General features: G+C 49.0%; 1 protein-coding gene across 1 annotated transcript in view; it reads right to left on the bottom strand.

Annotated features, from left to right (window-relative positions):
- Nucleotides 1-1,006: 1,006 nt before the first annotated feature.
- LOC130281662 (deleted in malignant brain tumors 1 protein) overlaps nucleotides 1,007-20,741 on the bottom strand; it is a 32,465-nt gene continuing 12,730 nt past the window's right edge. The window contains exons 5-8 of the mRNA XM_056529120.1: nucleotides 19,735-20,052; nucleotides 11,378-11,407; nucleotides 2,332-2,661; nucleotides 1,007-1,494 (exon numbers count right to left, since the gene is read on the bottom strand). Coding sequence (XP_056385095.1) covers nucleotides 1,490-1,494; nucleotides 2,332-2,661; nucleotides 11,378-11,407; nucleotides 19,735-20,052 — 683 coding nt within the window. The 3' untranslated portion in view covers nucleotides 1,007-1,489. The remainder of the gene's footprint in view (nucleotides 1,495-2,331; nucleotides 2,662-11,377; nucleotides 11,408-19,734; nucleotides 20,053-20,741) is intronic.

Here is a 20,741-nt window from a genome sequence, read left to right as displayed (position 1 = left end):
ACATCTAAATCTTATATTATTTCCTCTTATTCCAAGTTAGAAAGTACAAAGGATGAGATGTGAGGAAGGGATGTGAGGACGGGATGTGAGGACGGGATGTGAGGTCGGGATGTGAGGTCGGGATGTGAGGACGGGATGTGAGGTCGGGATGTGAGGACGGGATATGAGGACGGGATGTGAGGACGGGATGTGAGGACGGGATGTGAGGACTGGATGTGAGGACGGGATATGAGGACGGGATGTGAGGACGGGATGGGAGGACGGGATGTGAGGACGGGATGTGAGGACGGGATGTGAGGTCGGGATGTGAGGTCGGGATGTGAGCTCGGGATGTGAGCTCGGGATGTGAGGTCGGGATGTGAGGTCGGGATGTGAGGTCGGGATGTGAGGTCGGGATGTGAGGTCGGGATGTGAGGACGGGATGTGAGGTCGGGATGTGAGGACGGGATATGAGGACGGGATATGAGGACGGGATATGAGGACGGGATATGAGGACGGGATATGAGGACGGGATATGAGGACGAGATATGAGGACGGGATATGAGGACGGGATATGAGGTTGAGATATGAGGACGGGATATGAGGACGGTATATGAGGACGGGATATGAGGACGGGATATGAGGTTGAGATATGAGGACGGGATATGAGGACGGGATATGAGGACGGGATATGAGGACGGGATATGAGGTTGAGATATGAGGACGGGATATGAGGACGGAATATGAAGACGGGATATGAGGACGGGATGTGAGGACGGGATGTGAGGACGGGATGTGAGGACGGGATATGAGGACGGGATATGAGGACGGGATATGAGGACGGAATATGGAGACGGTATATGAGGATGGAATATGAGGTTGGGATATAAGGACGGGCTAGGAGGTCAAGAGCGGCTAGTAAAAAGCTGGAACTGAAGCTACATAACCTGATGCAGCTACAGTCAAGCTCAACTATGAGTAAATGCACTTTGGCTTTGACCCAAACAAAAAAAATTGATACCCATAATGCAAAAAGTCTGCTTTTATTTTATATAAAGAAAAGACATCGCAAATACAAATTTATCTTAGGTCGGATTCATAATATTCTGGTCAGTATTTTTAGCCAAGACCAAGTGTAGAACCAATGCAGAAAAAACTAGAATGGGAAGATTGGCACTTTTTTTGTATTTTGGATCCACTCCTAGTTTTGGTTATAAAGACTCACCAAAATACTGTGTGTGAACCCGGCCTATAGATGTGTGTAGACAAACTGAAGATTATGGAGGTGATGATGATGAAGGTCACGTGGATTACAATTACTTTTTGCTGTCTGTTTTGGTTTGTCTATTTATCTACGTAAAAATGGATATAGGAACAAAAAAATATAGTTCTAGACATAAGCTGTGGTTATTTCTCAGTATCCATGGATTTCTTCCCAAAAATATGACCAGCTCCCACTGGAGACCCAGCATCTCAGTGTCACGTTGCAAAGTGAAGTCCTCCCGTAGTACTAACCTGTGTAACACAGAATAGGAAACACATTACAGGACAGGATCAGAATTGGAATGTGTCTGTCATTTAAAGATTACCTGTCATTAAACCATATTTTCTAAACAAACTCAGATTATATTCCCGAACTACTCCTAACACCCCTCCTAAAAAAAATCCCGTGTTTTAAAAAGCTCTGCATCATACCTTTCCCCTTGATCACATTGTGTGAGCTCCCAGCAGGAGAAAGTGGGCGTTCCCCATTAGTCACGGCGTCACTGAAGCTTGCGAGAGCTGTGCCTCGCCATACCCCGCACACACTTCCTGAGTTTGGTCTCCTGCCAGGCCGGGAGGAGACCAAACTAACTGTTTGACTTGCGTCAGGGAACAGAACAGAGCCACCTAGTGGCTGTTTTATGAATCACACGAAAAAACATATAAAGGTTGAGAATTTTAACAGCAAGTAAATAGCAAAGTGTCTTATAATTACATAAGGAACAATATATTAAAAGGTTACATTGCCCTTGGGGTTCCTGATATCAGGGCCCCCCTAGAAATACAGGGGTCTTGTGTAATGGTGAAGGTTTTATATCCCCTAAAATAAGCCCGGTGCATGGTAGAGTATTTTCTCTTAACTGTGTACAATACGGAGCTGTTATAGATGGTTGTACTCGTCAATGTTACAGATGGTTGTATACACTAGACCAGTGTTTCTCAACCACTGTGCCTCCAGCTGTTGCAAAACTACAACTCCCAGCATGCTGGGAGTTGTAGTTTTGCAACAGCTGGAGGCTCACTGGTTGGGAAACACTACACTAGACTAAAGCAATATAAACATGAGAAGTACAGGAAGGATACTTATACCTAATGCACACACTACGCTTGCATCCTCGCTGTGGTCACAGTTGTGATCTCTCCATGGCCGGTGAGGACATTGCCACAGGACAGGCTCAGTGCCGATACAGTTCACATCATCCAGCAAAATGCTTCCACTTCCACGTCCGAAATGCGCCAACGTGGGAGCCTCTAGAGCACGTCCGCAGCCCAAATGCCTGCACACCACCACAGCTGAGGACAGACCCCATAGGTCATCACACACCGTTCCCCATGCACCCTGGTACAATACTTCAAGACGTCCCTCACACCGATGGCTTCCATTTATGAGACTTAGGGTGAGAAGAATCTCTGGAGACACTGGATGAAAAAAAAATAAACATGACATCTATGGGCCACACCACTCTTTTTTTCTATATACATGAGATCTAGTCTGACTTATTTTTCATATTTTATTTCATACCATTTTGTGATGTCCCAGTATGGGATATAGACCCGTACAGTACTCAGGTTGAGTCCCTCTGTGTCCTAGGGGCTCTCTTACAGCGTCTCCCCAATAGTGTTTATGTATAAAGGACCTTTGAGTTAGTCACATGATAATGTCGTCACATGTTCAATTCACATGTTTGTTACCCAGAGAGCACCAGGTGACCAGGTGACCTGCAGCTTGACCTATGGGCTCCTTGCTCAGCCCCCCTTAATAAGGATAGTAGAAGCTGCAATCTTTCTTCTTTGATCATTCATTGCTCTTAGATCTTGAGGTCAAGTCCAGTCCAGACGTCTCAGAGCCGGTGTCCAGCACATCTGGAGGCCTCAAGCCTAAATTACAGCCACATGTCAGTAAGTCAAATCATCTCTGTCTGCTGTCACTATCTTCAGTCAAGTCTATTATAGTCAGTGTGGCTGTGCTAAAGTCTGTCAAGTCACTGCAAGTCCCAGGAAGATGTGAGGTCCCTTGTGTTACTGGTCACCTCTCTGGGATCCTGGCCTAGCTGTAAAGACTGTTACCATCTGTCTACCTCAGTAAAGCTACCGTTAACCCTGACCTTGCCTTGGACTCTTATTTGCCCTGCCTATCTAGGACTAGCGGAGCTACCTTCGGTTGGTTAACCGTACAAACCACGCCTTGGCGTCACAAACATTTAGGGGTTAACACCATCTGCCCCTGGGCTATAACATTTGCCCCATACACCTCATTGCACCCCCGTGGCTCACCACAGTTCCATTTAGGGAAAAAAGCAATTTTGCCAGCTAGCGAAGAATGGTCCAACGTAATACCATTTGTGGGGAATAATATGCTAGGTTCACATCATAGGCGTGCGCACGGGGTGTGCCGGGTGTGCCTGGGCACACCCTAATCAAGCCGAGGCTCCCGTCAAATTCGGGATATCCAGGGAGCGTAGGAATTAGGGGGACACATCCCCCCAGAAAATCATGCAGGTGGACAGATCATGGGGTAATCCTCCCCAGTTCTGCCTGCAGAATATCCTGCATTATATGCTCCCTGGGTCTATTTAACCCAGGGAGGCATTTATAGCTGTTCACTCACGGCCGGAGCTTCTGAACTGTGTGCGCACACAGTTCAGAGAAGGCCGTGACCCCTTCCCAGACGCAGGCGCTGATGACGTCAATCATCAGCGCCTGCACTGTGGAGAAGAGAGAACGCGGCCCGGCTCTTCTGGAGATCGCTGCGGGGGGGGGGGGGCTTTTAGTCACAATACACAGTGTTACTTCACACTTACTCTACTGCAGTTTTTCCCAACCAGGGTGCCTCCAGATGTTGCAAAACTACAACTCCCAGCATGCCCGGACAGCCTTTGGCTGTCCCGGCATGCTGGGAGTTGTAGTTTTGCAACACCTGGAGGCACCCTGGTTGGGAAACACTGCTCTACTGGACCCTTTTCACATAGACATGCTATTATGCAGTTACTTCTATGAATTTTTATTACTGCTCTTTATTTTGCAGTCCAATTATATGTGAGTTAATGTCCTTCGTATGTTTAGTTCACAAATAGAGCAACTGATAGAGTCATTTCATACAATCATAGATGCATAGCCTCTAGAGCAGTGGTCTCCAATCTGCGGACCTTCAGATGTTGCAAAACTACAACTCCTAGCATGCCCGGACAGCCAACGGCTGTCAGGGCATGCTGGGAGTTGTAGTTTTGCAACATCTGGAGGTCCGTAGGTTGAAGACCACTGATCTAGTGTTATTCAAAGTGCATATATAATTAGGTGTTACTGTTTTTTTTGTGTGTAAACTGCGCATTCATAAACATAAGATGCATAACTTTGCCTTGATGTCAGGACCCTTCTTGTATAATTGCACAAAGTCCTGTGTATTACATTGGGTCCCTATATTAGCACCAGGTAATGTATTCACTGTTCACTTTATTGCAAATGTCCCAACACTGCGCTATTGCACTAGTGCCCGTCACTCCATTTCCTAATCCACATATGTACACAGCTTCCTTTGTTATGCATTGGCTGCAGATTGTATAACACTATGCCATTGCACTTCGCTGTTTCCTAGTGGTAGCTGGTTTCAAGTATTTGGGCTCCGTTCACATTGCCATAGGTGATCCTACATGCTTTAATTAATCAGGGATCACGTTGTAGCGTGTATTCTTCTAATATCGCTTCACGGGCCACCAGTGACGGGCACTAATGCAATAGCGCAGTGTTGGGACATTTGCAATAAAGTGAACAGTGAATACATTACCTGGTGCTAATATAGGGACCCGGAGTAATACACAGGACTTTGTGCAACTATACAAGGGTCCTGACATCAAGGCAAAGTTATGCATCTTATGTTTATGAATGCGCAGTTTACACAAAATGTGAAACAGTAACACCTAATTATATATGCACTTTGAATAACACTAGAGGCTCTGCATCTATGATTGTATGAAGTGACTCTATCATTTGCTCTATTAGTGAACTAAACATACAAAGTGTGAAGTGACACTGTATTGTGATCTGACTTTGCCTACATGCTATCTACCTAGCTATCAATCCACCTAGCTACCAACTGGCCTAGCTAGCTAAAAACCAACCTACATACCTTATAGGCACTGATTTGAATAGGGACCTTCCATATGATAAAATATACCTTTTATTAAGTTCCATTTAACCCCTTAACGATGAAGGACGTAAATGTACATCCTGATGACGTGGTACTTGACGCACCAGGACGTACATTTACGTCCTAAGCATAACCGCGGGCATCGGAGCGATGCCCGGATCATGTACGGCAGGTCCCGGCTGTTGATCGCAGCCAGGGACCCGCCGGTAATGGCGGACATATACACGGCGTGAGTTTGTGCTTTAGGGTGCACACCCTAATGCAATAGGCTGCGCACGCCTATGGTTCACATCGTGTATGTGCTCTCCTTGGCACCAAGACATCAGCAATATTTCAAAACAGGATGCGGCATATGTGTGCTCAGACAGACATTGGCCACATTGATTTCAATGGCCTGAATGTAGTCAGCTAGTGACTACATACAGGTCATTTTCCTATATGTTTATTGTGCAATGAACAACACTTTTGAACCTTTAACAAAACAAAAATACAAAAAGTGGCCCAAACTTATTTACTAGCTGACTACATTGGGCCTCTGAAGTCAATGGGGCCCATGCCTGTGTATGCATGGAAACATCAGCGTCCCATTTTGACACTTTGATGAAGTACCAAAGGATAGGGGATAAGATGTCTGATCGCAGGGGTCCCTCCACTGGGACCCCCAATCTCCGCATAGCACCTGTGTCACACCCACTCCCATGACGTCATGACCACTGCCGCTTTGTTCAGAACGCCGGGTGCTGAGTGGAGATTGCGGGGGTCCCAACGGAGGGATTCCAGTGATCAGACATCTTATCCCCTATCCTTTGAATAGGGGATAAGATGTCTAACAGCAGAGTACCCCTTTAAGGCTGTGCTCACATGGCAGAATTTTTTTTTGCTGAAATTCCGCAAACAGTGAGCCGCTCAGAAATGCACTCTAAAATGTCTTTATAAATGGAGCTGCATTTCCAAATGGATTCCGCATAAAGATTTGCATTCTTAATTTTTTCTGTGGAGGAGAGGCCATAATCGGAATTTCCACGGTAGATGCTTCCACCATGGAAATACCAGCCTGTGCACGGTGCTGCAGAATCCCATAAAAAACAATGGGACTCTGCTGCAACAGAATTTGTGGGTGGAATTTTTGTGCTGAATTCTGTTCAAAAATGTTGCTGTGTGAATATGGCCTAAGAGTAGTTCTGCCACTAATCAGTAGGGGATCTAAGTTCTTGGAATTACACGCACAGAAATGAATGGAATGAATAAAAAGAGAACAGCAATTGTCCTAAAGTAACTAAAGGATAGAACTCTCCTCTTCAGCAAAGATGATTAGGCCAGTCTTTGATCACAGGCTTTTAGTAATAGCGCATCGTAATGGCATGTGATCACTGCAGCCAATCAGTGGCCACTTGGCATACTGACCGGCATTACCAATGATTTGGCTACAGTACTCATGTATGGATATGGCATGACATCTCTGACAGCCTGAGGCCTGAGGATCGCCTAAACATGTGCACAAGATCAGAAGGTAAGGGACTCATAGGAAGAATCTACCAAGGCTTGCACGACCGTTTTCTGGTGTAAAAAAAAAGCAAGACATTTTGTGCAAGCAAACAATATTTGTTAAAAAAATAAAAGTGTGTGTTTTTTCTGTGTCTTTGCAAGATTTCCGGTGTAAGCATTGATAAATTCTCCCCCCCAAGAGGTGCTGTCTTTTTGTCATTTTAGTTGCTGATCAACTTTATATATAAAGTTCTTGCCCTCCAGGGAAAGTGCAGATAGTCACCCAAATAGTAAAATCCCTATATCTAGAGAATTGTGAAGTATAGTAACAAACTGGAAACAGCTTTATATTTGGGGCTCCCAAGGCTACAAACTCTTAGAAATAAATAGATTTTTGTAAACTGACCCTGAGACTTTTTTTAAGCAGGTAACACATGTAAGAAGGAACGGGTAATGTTTTCTATGAAAACTTGGTCTGAAAATCAATGTTATGTGAGTTCAGTGACTCCCGAATTAGACTACAGGAAAACTAAACTACATCCAGAAAAAAGGTTTAATGTATACATATACGCAAAATATGGACCTTTCTTATATGCTTCATAAAAAAATGTATCTCCTTTTATATAGAAATCATGGCTTATAAATAAGACCACATGTTTGTCCCAGCTGAAGCACAAGCAGGGACAAAGACCAATATGGCTGCATTCACACTACGTTTTGTCCATACGGGGATCCAACTTGGGGATGGGAAAACCGGGCGCTCTCGTATCCCAGAACATGACTAGGGGATATTATAGCTGCTAAGACCCCCACCAGATCATCTATCATTTAACACCTTTAACTTAATTTTAGCTTATTCCCTCCCATAAATGACATAAGACATGTGTTGGTTAAACAAAGGCCACAGCAGCCCATTTATTAAATAACATAAATAATCAATTACAACATTGTAAACCGATGTATGAACGTCATACATAACAATATAACCTGTCCTAACATTAGGATGTCTATTAGCGCAGGAGAAGAACCTGAGGGGCACCGTTACCAGACCACAGGTGATGGGATCTTCACTTGCTCCTAGCCGTAGCTCACCTGCACAGGAGCACCATTTTGTGAAGCCCACCAACCCGAATTCCACCTTCTGGCTGGGAACCGCTCCCAGCCCACCTCCACACCATCCAACATACCATGCCCATCCACTGGTGCCTCCCCAGATTCCTCTCCTGACCCCGCCACTGTGACAAAATTAAGGGCGGGCGGGCGGGACACTTCTTCAGCCACGCAGATTGTGACCCCCGTATCAAAACTATCACCTAAGCAGCAACCCAACAAGTAAAAACTGTCAGGATGAACAGGCAGCAGGCGAAAAGCTGCCTCTATGTCCGTTTTCGCCAACAAAGCCCCCTGCCCAAAACGCCGCACCCACACCAGCGCAGCGTCGAAAGAAGTGTACGACACCGCACACAAAACCGGGTCAATGCCGTCATTCACCGATCCCCCTTCAGGGTGTGAGAGATGGTGAATGAGGCGAAACTTGCCGGGCTCTTTTTTGGGCACAAGGCCCAAAGGCGACACCCGCAAACCCTCAATAGGAGAGCCAGCAAAAGGACCAGCCATCCTCCCCAGCTCCACCTCGCGCAAAAGCTTTTCTTCTACCAGCTCCGGACGGGCCCGTGCCGAAACCAAATTCTGCACCTGCCCCCCCGAACCCGCCGACCCCCCCGAAAAGGGGATCCGAAAACCCTCCGCGAAACCCAAACGCAACAGCTCCGCCGCCTCCCTATTTGGGTAAAGCGCGAGGAAAGGCAACATCCTTTCCACCCGCACCGGCGTCACCCCTCTTCTGGTCAGCCTCTCCCGGCTTACCCTTCCCCCGCCGGAAACAGCGTGACAAACCGTGTCCCCCACCCCCGCAACCGGAACATTCGTGCTTGAACCGGCAATCCGCCCCGAACTTGCAGCTCCCTTCGTTGAACTGCCAACAAACCCCACGCCCGGCCCCCCCTGACCGCCCTGACCCCAAACCCGAACCCCCGACACCGTCCCGAAAGGACTGCGGCCCGGTCCCGCTACGAGGAGCCGCCATCAGCCGCATCCACAAACCGATATCCTTATGCTCCCAACGCAGATCCGGACGCACCGCCATGCGTTGTCGGAACTGCTCGTCGTACCGAAGCCACGCCGAGCCCCCATAAATCCGATACGCCTCCCCCACCGCATCCATGTAGCAGAAGAGACCGGAGCAGGACTCCGGCGCCTTCTCACCCACCACGCTAGCCAAAATGGCGAAGGCCTGAAGCCAATTAGAGAACGTCCGCGGTATCAGCCGATACCGCCGACGCTCTTCCTCCTCCACCTTTTCCAACCGCTTAGACTCGTCCGGCCGGACCCTGTCCAAGTTGAACTTATCCAGCGGCAGGAGCGAAAAAATGTCGACATACTCCCGCTTCCAAATTTTATCCCGGACTTCCGCCTTGAGATGAGCGCCCAATGGGCCCTCAAAACAAACATAAATCTCCCCCCTAGCCGCATCCGCTAGTCGAACACCTCCCCCAGAGCCCGACGCCGCCACCACAGGGGCCCCTACCGACGAGCCCGACCCAGTCCCCCCAACCGGTCCCGACACCCCAGCACCGCCCCCAGCCAGCTGCACCCCCCCAGCCCCCCAAACAGGTACGGGAGACACCTGGGACCCCCCCCGCCCCCAGACCACTCCCCCGCAGTAAAGCATGCAAGCCATTAAAAAACAATTGTAAATCGCCCCCCCCCCCCCCCCCCCCCAAAACCCCCCAGACTGGAGACAGTGGTAGACTCACCCGACCTCACCGGCTCGGAACCAGCGGCCGTAACTCCAGAAGAAGGGCGACTCCGGACATCACGGGCGACAGACACATCTTCCAAGGAAAGGACCGGGGGGACCCCGTCCGACGACTCCGCAGCAGCAGAATTCGCCCCACCAGCGGCTTGGACGGACAGTGGCGGCGACCGGACCCCGCTGACGCCAACACCTGCTACAACCCCGGAGGGGAGCAGGGGACAAGACAGCGGGTCCAGGGTCTCTGTAGAATCTCCAGCCAGCAGCAGCAGATCATCCTCACTGACCTCACTGAGAGCAGCCTCGATCTCGTCTCCTCCCAGAAGCACCGCCCCCCTGCCAGCAGCAGCAGCAGGGGACACTGCAGAACCAGCCCTCCTGCTCCCCCTGGAAGAGGAAGCAGAGGGCGCAACGTGAATCACGGCCCGGGTAGCAACCAGGCCTGCAGGAGACTGCCCCCCCGACCGAGGGGCAGAGGAAACAGCAGCTCCGGATCTCCGCCGGGCCCGCCCTCCAGAGCGGGCTGCACCACGCACCGGTCCCTCACCGAAGCCCAGGGGCGCGCCGACAGCACGCCCCGCACCGCTCCTCACAACAGGCCGACCGAGGGGTGCCTGACCGGACCGCCCCCCCGCCCGACGCTCCGGACCCACGGCAGGAAGCGGCCGGAGAAGGACTCACCCGTCGGCGCCTGGGAACAGGGGAAGCTGCAGGTGACAGGCGCTCCGGCGGGCGAGAGCGCCGACCGCTAGAACGGGGCCCGGACTCCCCCGCCGAAAGCACCGGAGAGGCGGTGAGGGATGGGAGCGCGTCCTCCAGCCACTGGGAGCCGCACCGGAGGACCTCATTCTGCACGCGCCGCAGAATCGCTTCCATGTCTGCCATGGCACAGGTAGGGACACTTCTTCAGCCACGCAGATTGTGACCCCCGTATCAATGCCCTCACCTATATACCCTCCTTAACTCCTCCCTACTCCCTCACTAAAAGCCCGCGCTTCCCTAGCTCCCTCCTCTAAACTCCTCACATTTAACCCTTACCTTCCCGCATAATACCCCTGTCATGGGGCCCCTCCGTTCCCATTCTGTCCCCTCCAGGGCTTTCTGACCCCTATCTCATTCATTTGAATGAGCCGACTGGAGTCAGATAGTGACTCATTTATGCCCCGTATCTGGTTTTCATACCACGCAGTCCAGCCCGAAAACTGGATACGGGGCAAAAATGAGCCGACCGGAGTCACTATCTGACTCCGGTCGGCTCATTCAAATTAATGATATGGGGGCCGGATCCAGCTGTGATATGGGAGTGCCCGGTTTTCCCATCCCCCAGCCGGAACTGGTCCCCATATGGACGAAACGTAGTGTGAATGCAGCCTAAATGAGAGTGGGACTAGCACTACTCTGTGCTTACTCCTGTCCTATCAGACTGCAACATGAAAAACAGAGAGGATTGGCTTACAGAGCAGCCTGCAGTGATTGGATGAAGAGACACAGAACAGCAGACTCAGTAAGGAAGTGAATTCATGGTGAGTGGGGGCAGGCTCAGCGCTTGCCTCAGACATGCCCCTTCCTGAGCAGGGGATGTCAGAATAAGTTAGCAGCAGTTCAGAGGGATTTGTTTACCAAACACAGAAGCTAGACACATGAAAAAGACATGTAAAGAATCTGAATCGAAAATTAAAAATGAGATTTACCTGGGGCTTTTGTTGGTTGAGAACCAGCGGCTGTGAGGGAAAAGAACACAAATGATTCTAACCGGACAGTATACATTATAGTTGTGCCACCAAACATTGGAAACCACCTGACAATATTCCATGCAATATTTTTATTCTGGTCTACCACTTGCGACATTTCAGAGGGTGACAACTACTAATGGCAGCCATTATACTGTATAAACAACTGGACAGATTTGCCATTAAAATGTATCTAAATATGTCACCTTATCTACGGGTCGCACATTTACAGGTCCTAACTTTAAAAAGTCAAAATGGCCTAGGAATTGTGCTGTTCAGCTGATAGAGCCATGAAAGAGTAGAGTGCAGTGTTTCCCAACCAGGGTGCCTCCAACTGTTGCAAAACTACAACTCCCAGCAAGCCTTTGGCTGTCCAAGCTTGCTGGTAGTTGTCGTTTTGCAACAGCTGGAGGCACCCTGGTTGGGAAACGCTGGTACAACGAGTCATAGTATTCCAGATTAAGCTAAATACTGTATAGTGGTTTCACTCTGGGATCGTTTTTTAGCCCCCTCTCCCGCCTGTAAAAACTTGTTGGTAACTATAGTGGTATGTCCCATGGGTGGGGGGGAAGGAGTGCACCAATCAGGGGTTTAATAGTTTCCCGGGCTTTCAGGGGCCCTCCCCTGGGTATTTATAGCTGTGGTGCCTCCCTTCCCCCCCTCAATCTGCCCAGGACCCGGAGTTTTGGCTGCTGGTGGGTATGTTGCTGCCCCTTATTTGTGGCCTGGATGGAGCAGGAGGGTGGGGGCTGGCATGCTCCCTTATGGCTGAGCTGGCCTCCCCTCCTGTTGCACCCGAGGCGGGTTCGGGAGGCTGGCGGACCTCTTATCAGTCCTGCCCTCCTTTCCCACTGTAATCCCTGTGAGCCTTGTCCCGTTCTTTTGCCCTCTCCCCTGCCTGTGCTTTGATTCCTCCGGCGTGCTCCTTGAGCAGGCTCTGATTTCCTCCTTGCCCCGTCCGTCTCTTTTTTCCCCCCTGTTGCGGTCCCCTTTGTCTGCCCCCCCCCCTGTTGCGGTCCCCTTCATCTCCTTACCATAACCACCCCCCCTCCCCCCTGTTGTCCCCTCCGCTCTGGAGGTGGCGGCCCCTGGGTGGCTGCTGTTGTTTTAACCCCTTTAACGTTTGCGCAAATGGACGTTTAGTAACGTCCATTTGCGCGTCCCCAGCTATAATGCGCGCTCACATGGTGAGCGCGCATTATAGCTGTTGGGTCCCAGTTGCTATTAGCAACCAGGACCCCTGCTAATGCCGGACATCGCCGATCTGGCAGATGTCCGGCATTACCTTTTCAGACGCTGCGATCAGAGTCATTGCCACGTCTGAAAATGTAATTGAAAGCATCCAGGCTGCTCAGCGGGCTGATCGGGACCATCGCGATAAAATCGCGATGTCCCGGTCAGCTGGGACGCTGCAGGAGGGTCACTCACCTGCCTCCTGCGCGTCCGCTCCTCAATTGATTGCTCCAAGCCTGAAATTCAGGCTTGAGCAATCAATCATTGCCATGTTAATACATGGCAAGTGATCGGTGTCAGGTTCAGTGTGTACAGTGTTATAGCTGTACACATTTGAATAGTGAAGTATTTGAATAGTTAAGTTAATAAAGATCCTTTAACATTTGCAATTTTACACGTTTGATCACCCCCCTTTTCCCCATCATAACAAAAAAAAATAAAAAAAATAAATTTTTTTTTTTAAATAATAAAAAATTATAATAATAATTATAAAAAAAATAAATAAAATTATAATAATAGTAATGATAAAAAATTTAGATCTATAAATAAAATAATAATACTGTATATTACAACAAACATACATATGTGTGCTATCGCCGCGTGCGTACATGTCCGTAGTATAAAAAAAAAAAAGAAAAAATTAAATAATTCAATGAATAAAATACATAAATAAGTAATAATATTACTTGAATAAATAAATTTCACAGTCCAAAATAGCGTATTTTTAATCCCTTTTTATACCGTAAATATGAAAAAACAGCGATCTCAAACTCTGATCAAAACGACAATGGTACTGCGGACAGCTTCAGATCACAACGCCAACCATATGAGCCCTCATACCGTCCCCACTCCTTTGCCCGGCTCCTTACCCCCACCACACTAGCACTCTCCCCCTGCCCACTGCTGCCGTGGCTGCTGCTGCCCCCCTTTTTCCTCGTGCTCTTCCAGTGCTCCCCATGGTTCTTGCAGCCACTGCGCCTCCCCCCCCCACGCCTCCCCGCCCCGAGTTCCCAACCACCCCCTCCCCCCCCCCCCTGCAGCCGCTGCTGTCCTCCTTCCTCCTGCCTCTCCAATGCCCCCCATGGAGGGGTAGGGAGTGCTCCCCTGATTTCGTGTTGCTCTTCCCCCTCTGGGGCCGGATGGGAGCATAGACGTATTTGTTGCCGCTCTCGCTCTGGCCCTGGGAGGCGGCACAGGCGGTGTTTTTTGGGCCTTCTGCTCACCTGCGGGGAGTAGGTGTTTCGGTTCTTCCCGCAGAGGTTCTCCCTCGGAGTCCTCTACTGCTGTTTTCCCGGCGTGGTTTCCGGCGCCGTTCCGGGCGGCTGCCGAGTGCCCGCGACCCGGCGGTCTCCAGCATGCCTTGTCCCACGCCTGCGGCGGTGGTGAAGTGGTTCCTCCCTCTGTTGTGCTTCTCCATTTTCTGGAATTGGTGAGTGTTCTGATGTGGGGCTTGGCCCCTTCCCTGGTTTGTGTGCTTATGGCTACGTTCTGTGTAGTGTTCGTCCTTTTGTTCCCGTGTGTTTGTTGAGTTTGGGTCTCGGATATGGGTGTATGTCTGTGTTGGTCTCTGGTTGTGAGTTGGGTACGTCTCTTCTTGACGGGGTGCTTTGGTAGGGTATCATTTTCTGCGCTGCGCGCTTGGGTGAGTGGTCTTTTGGCCTTACGCTCTAGGCGGCCGGGGTTTTGCTGACTTAGCTCCCTAGGCTTGTTCCTTTTCCTGAATCGGTGGCTGCCACCCAGTCACGGTTTTGTTTCTTTGGGTTTTCTCCCCTTTTGTTTGGTTTATCTCTCCATCTTAAGTTGTAGTCTCTCTCCGCTTCTCCATTGTCCTAGTGTATTTGTCTGATGTTTTTTCCTGTTTCGCCCAATCTCATGTAGGCATGGGACTCCTGTATGTCATGCTGGGTGCTTTGGCTGATGTGGCGGTGGGTAGGTTTAGCTTGTGTCTCCGTTTGTCTTGCCTGTGTGGGTTCTTCTGTTCATGGTGGTATTCCGGAGGGTGATTCTCCTGTGCTCTACACTTGTTGGGGTGAGGTTTGTTGCTGCAAGGCTGACATGCAAATTTGTGAAGCGTCCATATTTTGTGCTCGCTTCGGCAGCACGTATGTTAAAATTGGAACGATTTTGAGGAGATTAGCATGTCTTCCGCATGCCGTGTTGGCGTTAGTTTGCTGCTTTCCTATGGTCAGGGAGTGATTGCGTTTTCTCTGTTTTGGTTTCTTCGGGGCTCGCTAGGTGCCCCGGTTCCGGTCCTTGCTGGTTTACTGAATGTTCCACGTGGAATGTGGTTCTGGGTGGAGTTTTTTCCTGCAAGTTGTCTCTGGCCGCCGAGGGTGTGTGGTATCTGTGCCCCCGCATATGTGCCCCATGTGCGCTAAGGGCTGACGTTCCGGTTGGTTGGGGTTTTTCAGGCGTAATGCAGTGGACAGGCCTGCTTTCAGTCCCCCGTTGCAGCTCATGGGGAGCTCGCTCTGTTCCCAGGTGTGGCTGGTTTGGTTGGTTGTTGGTGTGGCATTTTGGTTTTCCAGTGGTGCTGCAGGGTGGTTTACTACTGGGTGTCTTGGTAGTCAGTGGGTTTCTGCCATGCTTGGTTTTTTTTGTTTGCGCTTTTTCCTTTGGTGTTGGTTGTGGGACTTTGGGTGCTTGCTTCGGCAGCTCATGTTCTAGAATTGTAACGGTACTGTGTGGGTTGGCGTGGCCCCTGCGCTTGGTTGCGCTTTAATTTGGTGATGCTTTTCTTTTTTGGGTGTGATTTGAGTGATCAGGGGCGTTTTGTCGGTCTGACATTTGGGGCGTTGTCACTGCTATTATTTCTTTCTTTCGGCTTTCTTCCTGCGCTCGGCTTGTTGCACCTAGTGCTTCGCTGTATGGAGATTAGGTTTATTTTGCGGCTGTACTCCCTGGGGTCACTATTGGGTGTTGAAGCTTTGTCCCGTTCTCTGGCAGTGGTTCCGGAGGTTGCTCCCTCGGGTGGAGTCGGAAGGTTTGCTCATGTGGCTGTGGAATGGGAGACCACCTCGGGTTCGGGTCCCGGGGTAGGACTGAGTGATACAGTTGTGGTTAAATTTTCGGCCTGTGGGTCATCATGGAGAGTGGTGTATTTCTTGGTCCGCTTTGGTGGCTCCTGCGACTTGGTCGCACTCACGGTGAGGCGCTTGCAAGTGGTTAGGGTTGGTGTGGAGGCCGGGATGTCTACAGTCGAGGAGGGTCCCAAAGGTTCCAAATGTGTCTGTGGATAGGGGTTTTGTTTTTTGTACCTACAAGGTTCTGCTGTTTGATTTCCTATTTCGTTTGATAGGCTGTGATAAAATAAGTTAACTGCTGTGTCTCCTATGCAAGGAGGTTCGAGATTTGGGCTGTATTCTGCATGTATCCAATTAACATTCTTAGTATGTGACGCTGGGTATCTTCACCTGTTCGTGTGAATCACCTACTACTCAATGCAAAAAAAAAAAAAAGGGTGCTTTCCCGCTGTGCTGTGATCCAGTGGGGTGAGGTTGCCGCATGGCGGGGGGTGATTTTTCTTTTCTGCTTTGCAGTTGGTGGGATGTTGGTGTATACCTAGGGGCTGGGCCCGCGAGCGGGTGGCCTTGCTGTCGGCGACCCTTTTTTCCTATCAGTTTTTGGGTCGCTTGGTGGCGGCTGTGGGTCGTATTTTTGGCTGTCGCTTTTGCGTCGTTTTTTCTGATCCGAGGTTTTGCGCTGGCTTTTTTCGGGGCTAGGTGGATGGGGCACTTTCTTTCTCCTCGTCTCCTTCCATGGCACTTGGGTGTCTGATGTGTTTTTTGGGTGCCTATTTTGTGCGTTTTCAGGTCCGTCGGTCCGAGACTGCTTAGGCGATCTGGGACACACAGCTTGTGCTGCATGAGGGTCCACGAATGACTGTTTTTTCCGGTTGTCATCCTTTTGTTGACTGGACTGTGGTGGGGGCCTTCCCCCCCCCCCCCCTTTTTTCTTTTTTGCTCCCCGCCCTCGATTGTCTATTTTGGGTTTTGGCTTCTCTTTGTAGGATGGGGTGTTGTGAGTTTGGGATTCCCTCTCTTTTTGTATCGGTGTCGGCGGAGAGGGCTTGGTTTCCGGAGAGGGTAGCGCAGCGTGTGGGGCGCGGGCGATCTGCATGTTGCTATTTTCGCCCAGTTTGATGTTTCCCACATGTGTTTTTGTTTTGCGACCGGCTTTCCGCAAGGTGGTGCGAGTGCTGCGGCACTCTTCGGTGTATGGGCGAGTCTGAGAGATGAGTTCACACAAGAGTTAGTGAATACAAAAAAAAAAAAAGGAAATGCAAAAACATAGGTCCTGGCGGCAAGTACCTCGGATTTCCTGGAGAGGAAATGTGTTGGGCGAATTTCCTGGAGAGGAATTGTGTTGGGCGAATTTCCTGGAGAGGAAATGTGTTGGGTGTGTTCGGGGGGCTGAGTTGGCCCGAGGTGTTTGGCTATCCAGTGTCTCTTGGGTGGGGGTCGGAGCCCAGTGTAGGGCTAACTGGTCTCCTCCGTGGCGGCAAGAAGACAGTGAAAGCGGGGTCAACCCGGGGTAGACCTCCACACAGGACAGTGTAGCAGCACCTCTCGGATTGGCAAGAAGCCAATCGGTGTCTTTGTTACAGTTAAATTGTTATTTATATAAGTAATTTTATAAATAAAGCTGTGGCCGATCCCCACCCACGGAAAAGTTCAATTGTTGTTGTCAGTTATTATTTAATTAATTATTGTAGTAAGGGGGAGGGGTAGTTATAGCCTGCTAGGAGCTAATTGGGTCTCAACAGTCTGGAGGGGCAAGCTGTGCATAACTAGCTTGCCCCCTGACTGGTGAGCAGTTAAGGGGTTAAGAAATATACAGGCAAGGTTTTTTAGCCCCCTCCCCCGCCTGTAAAAACTTGTTGGTAACTAGTGGTATGTCCCATGGGTGGGGGGGAAGGAGTGCACCAATCAGGGGTTTAATAGTTTCCCGGGCTTTCAGGGGCCCTCCCCTGGGTATTTATAGCTGTGGTGCCTCCCTTCCCCCATCAATCTGCCCAGGACCTGGAGTTTTGCCCTCCCTCCCTCCCTTTTTGTATCTCTGTTTATTGTAAGTCACTGCTTGGTGGTAAGAAGACGGTGAAAGCGGGGTCAACCCGGGGTAGACCTCCACACAGGACGGTGTGGCAGCACCTCTCGGGTTGCCAAGAAGCCAATCGGTGTCTTTGTTACAGTTAAATTGTTATTTATATAAGTAATTTTATAAATAAAGCTGTGGCCGATCCTCACCCATAAAAAAGTTGAATTGTTGTTGTGTCAGTTATTATTTAATTAATTATTGTAGTAAGGGGGAGGGGTAGTTCTAGCCTGCTAGGAGCTAATTGGGTCTCAACAGTCTGCTGTAGCCAAAGGACATGTTTTTTCGCAATAAACCAGCAAACAGCAAGTTCTGCAATTCTGCCTCCTCGCCAGGTTTATTAAGCAGGTAGCAGGATAAACAAAAATAAACAAAACATAAAAATAACCCCTAGGCCGTCTAGCCTCTTCACTACACATGAAGCATGCCCTGACTATTAACTAGGGGGCTTTTCCTCGCCAGTTTAAACACAATGGGGGAGATTTATCAAAACCTGTCTAGAGGAAAAGTTTCTAAGTTGCCCATAGCAACCAATCAGATTACTTTCAGTTTTGAAAAGGCCTCTGAAAAATGAAAGAAGTGATCTGATTGGTTGCTATGGGCAACTCAGGAACTTTTCCTCTAGACAGGTTTTGATAAATCTCCCCCAATTTATCAATTTTGCCTGTTGACAGTTTCTTTTTACCCTTTTTTTTTCACTTTGGTTTTCGTGCACATGCACCAAATTTATCATTTGGTGCAAGTTGTTAGTAATTTTGGCTCAAATGTTGGAATCAGCCGTTCACAGCGCCTTTTACACAGAACTTACCGCCACAGAGGACGCGTATTTTACCCTGTAGAGCAGCCATTTCGGAGTCCCTCCTGCAGTATATCAGCAAGCGACATGAGGTATTTTCTTTTGTGGGGTTTATAGCCACCATGTGAAATGGATTTTATTTTCAACTAGGACAGTTTTTATTTTTTAATTTTTTTATTACTTTAGTGCAGTGGTCTTCAACCTGCGGACCTCCAGATGTTGCAAAACTACAATTCCCAGCATGCCCGGACAGCCGTTGGCTGTCCGGGCATGCTGGGAGTTGTAGTTTTGCAACATCTGGAGGTCCGCAGGTTGGAGACCACTGCTTTAGTGCTTACCTTTCCTGAACCTGTGTGGCCATGTACACTGCTGGCTCAACGGAGGGTGAAGGTTCCTCAGAAACAACTATGTCGCAGGATAGTATTGAGCAGCCCTGGAGGCGTCGCTGCTTTCACAAAAAAATTTTTTAATGAACTTTGACGCCTTTACATTTTCTGACATTGCTAAGTGTGTTTTCCATGTGCAACATTTCTTGGCGGGGATTTGCGCAAAAAAAAACCCGGGATTTACGCCAAAATTGCGCCAAAGATCTATTGGCCTAAATTATGAATTACTGACTAAAGTAAAAATCACACACAGGACGGTGTGATTCTGAGAAAGTTGTAAAAATGACAGTGGAGAAGATGCGCCAAACTTTGGCGCAAAAAGACACTGCGCCAAAGTATTGCGCCAAAGTTACGTGAAAAAAACCCCACATAAATCCTTTGATAAATACCCCCCCCAATAAGTCCTGCAGCCTTATAAGATACAGTTCACATTTGAACATAAAGTAACATTCATACAGCCACCTGCTGTATGTTACCAGAGCCACTGCTCTCACTCTGGGAGTCCACGCTTGTGTCCTTTGCAGCCCTTGCTGTGCCCACCTGGCAATGGACACGTCTCCCCCTCTAACAGCCACTTCTGTCTAAGGGAGAGCCCAGACTATTCTGTTTTTCTGCTTTTTAAACAGACTTCCCCTGTCTGCTGCCTCATTGATTAGGCCCTAGGTGGAGGTTTCTCCAGGATCAAGTGGGAAATACACCCTTCCCTTGCCACACTGTCACAAATGGTTAAACTGAATTTATGAAAATGAGGAAAGAATAAGGGTCCTGTTAATATAAAATAATAAATCCACCCATTAAAAGTGTTTTACCTGAGCAGACAACACCACTATCCTCGCTGTGCACACAGTTATGAGTCCCCCATGGCCGATGAAGACACTGGCTCAGTGCAGATTCAGATCCGGCACAATGTACGTCGTCCAAAACAATATTTCCAGTTCCTTCACCAAACTGTGCCAATCCAGGGGCAGAAACAGCCGTGCCACACCCCAGCTGTCTACACACAACCATTGCATTATTGATGTCCCAAAGGTCATCACATACAGTGCCCCATGAATTATTGTAATATAGCTCAACGCGGCCGGAACACCGGTGCCACCCATTGGTTAAGCGCAGCTCCTCAGGAAACACTAGAGAGAGGTAAACACAAATTATTCAATGTTAATAATGGAAAATTCAACAGCAACATTTTCACTGATATATCAGACATGTGGGAGAAACAACAACTACAGATATACACTTCGAGAAGACATGTGGCCAAACCTCCAAAATATGAGATTGCCTTATTGTTAAATAGTTTAGCGTTCCCTGATTAAGAACCCTTTTACAGTTTTTTGATAGGTCCTTCCATTCCTGAGATATGAGGGTTTATAGTTTGTCTGACAATTCAGGGAATCAGTCAAATGGACGTTTAGGGGGGCCAATAAATGACAAAAATAAAGCATTTCAACTACTAAAAGAAGACGGCAATGAGGAAGCATTAAAAAGCTATAGAGAAAAATGTAAAAAAATACAGATAAAAGCCACAAAAATAGAGACAGAAAGACTCATTGCCAAAGAGAGTAAAACTAACCCCAAAATGTTCTTTAAAGGGGTTCTCCGGTGCTTAAACATCTTATCCCCTATCCAAAGGATAGGGGATAAGATGCCTGACCGCGGGAGTCCCGCCGCTGGGGACCCCCGTGATCTTGCACACGGCACCCCGTTTGTAATCAGAACCCGAAGCGTGTTCGCTCCGGGTCTGATTACAGGCGATCACAGGGCGGGCGGCGTGTGACGTCACGCCTGCGCATGACGTCACGCTCCGCCCCTCAATGCA

Source organism: Hyla sarda, chromosome 7 (genome assembly GCF_029499605.1).
Source record: "Hyla sarda isolate aHylSar1 chromosome 7, aHylSar1.hap1, whole genome shotgun sequence".
NCBI lineage: Eukaryota > Metazoa > Chordata > Amphibia > Anura > Hylidae > Hyla > Hyla sarda.
Note: the sequence above shows the minus strand (reverse complement) of the source record. Positions and strands in the feature narration are given on the sequence as shown.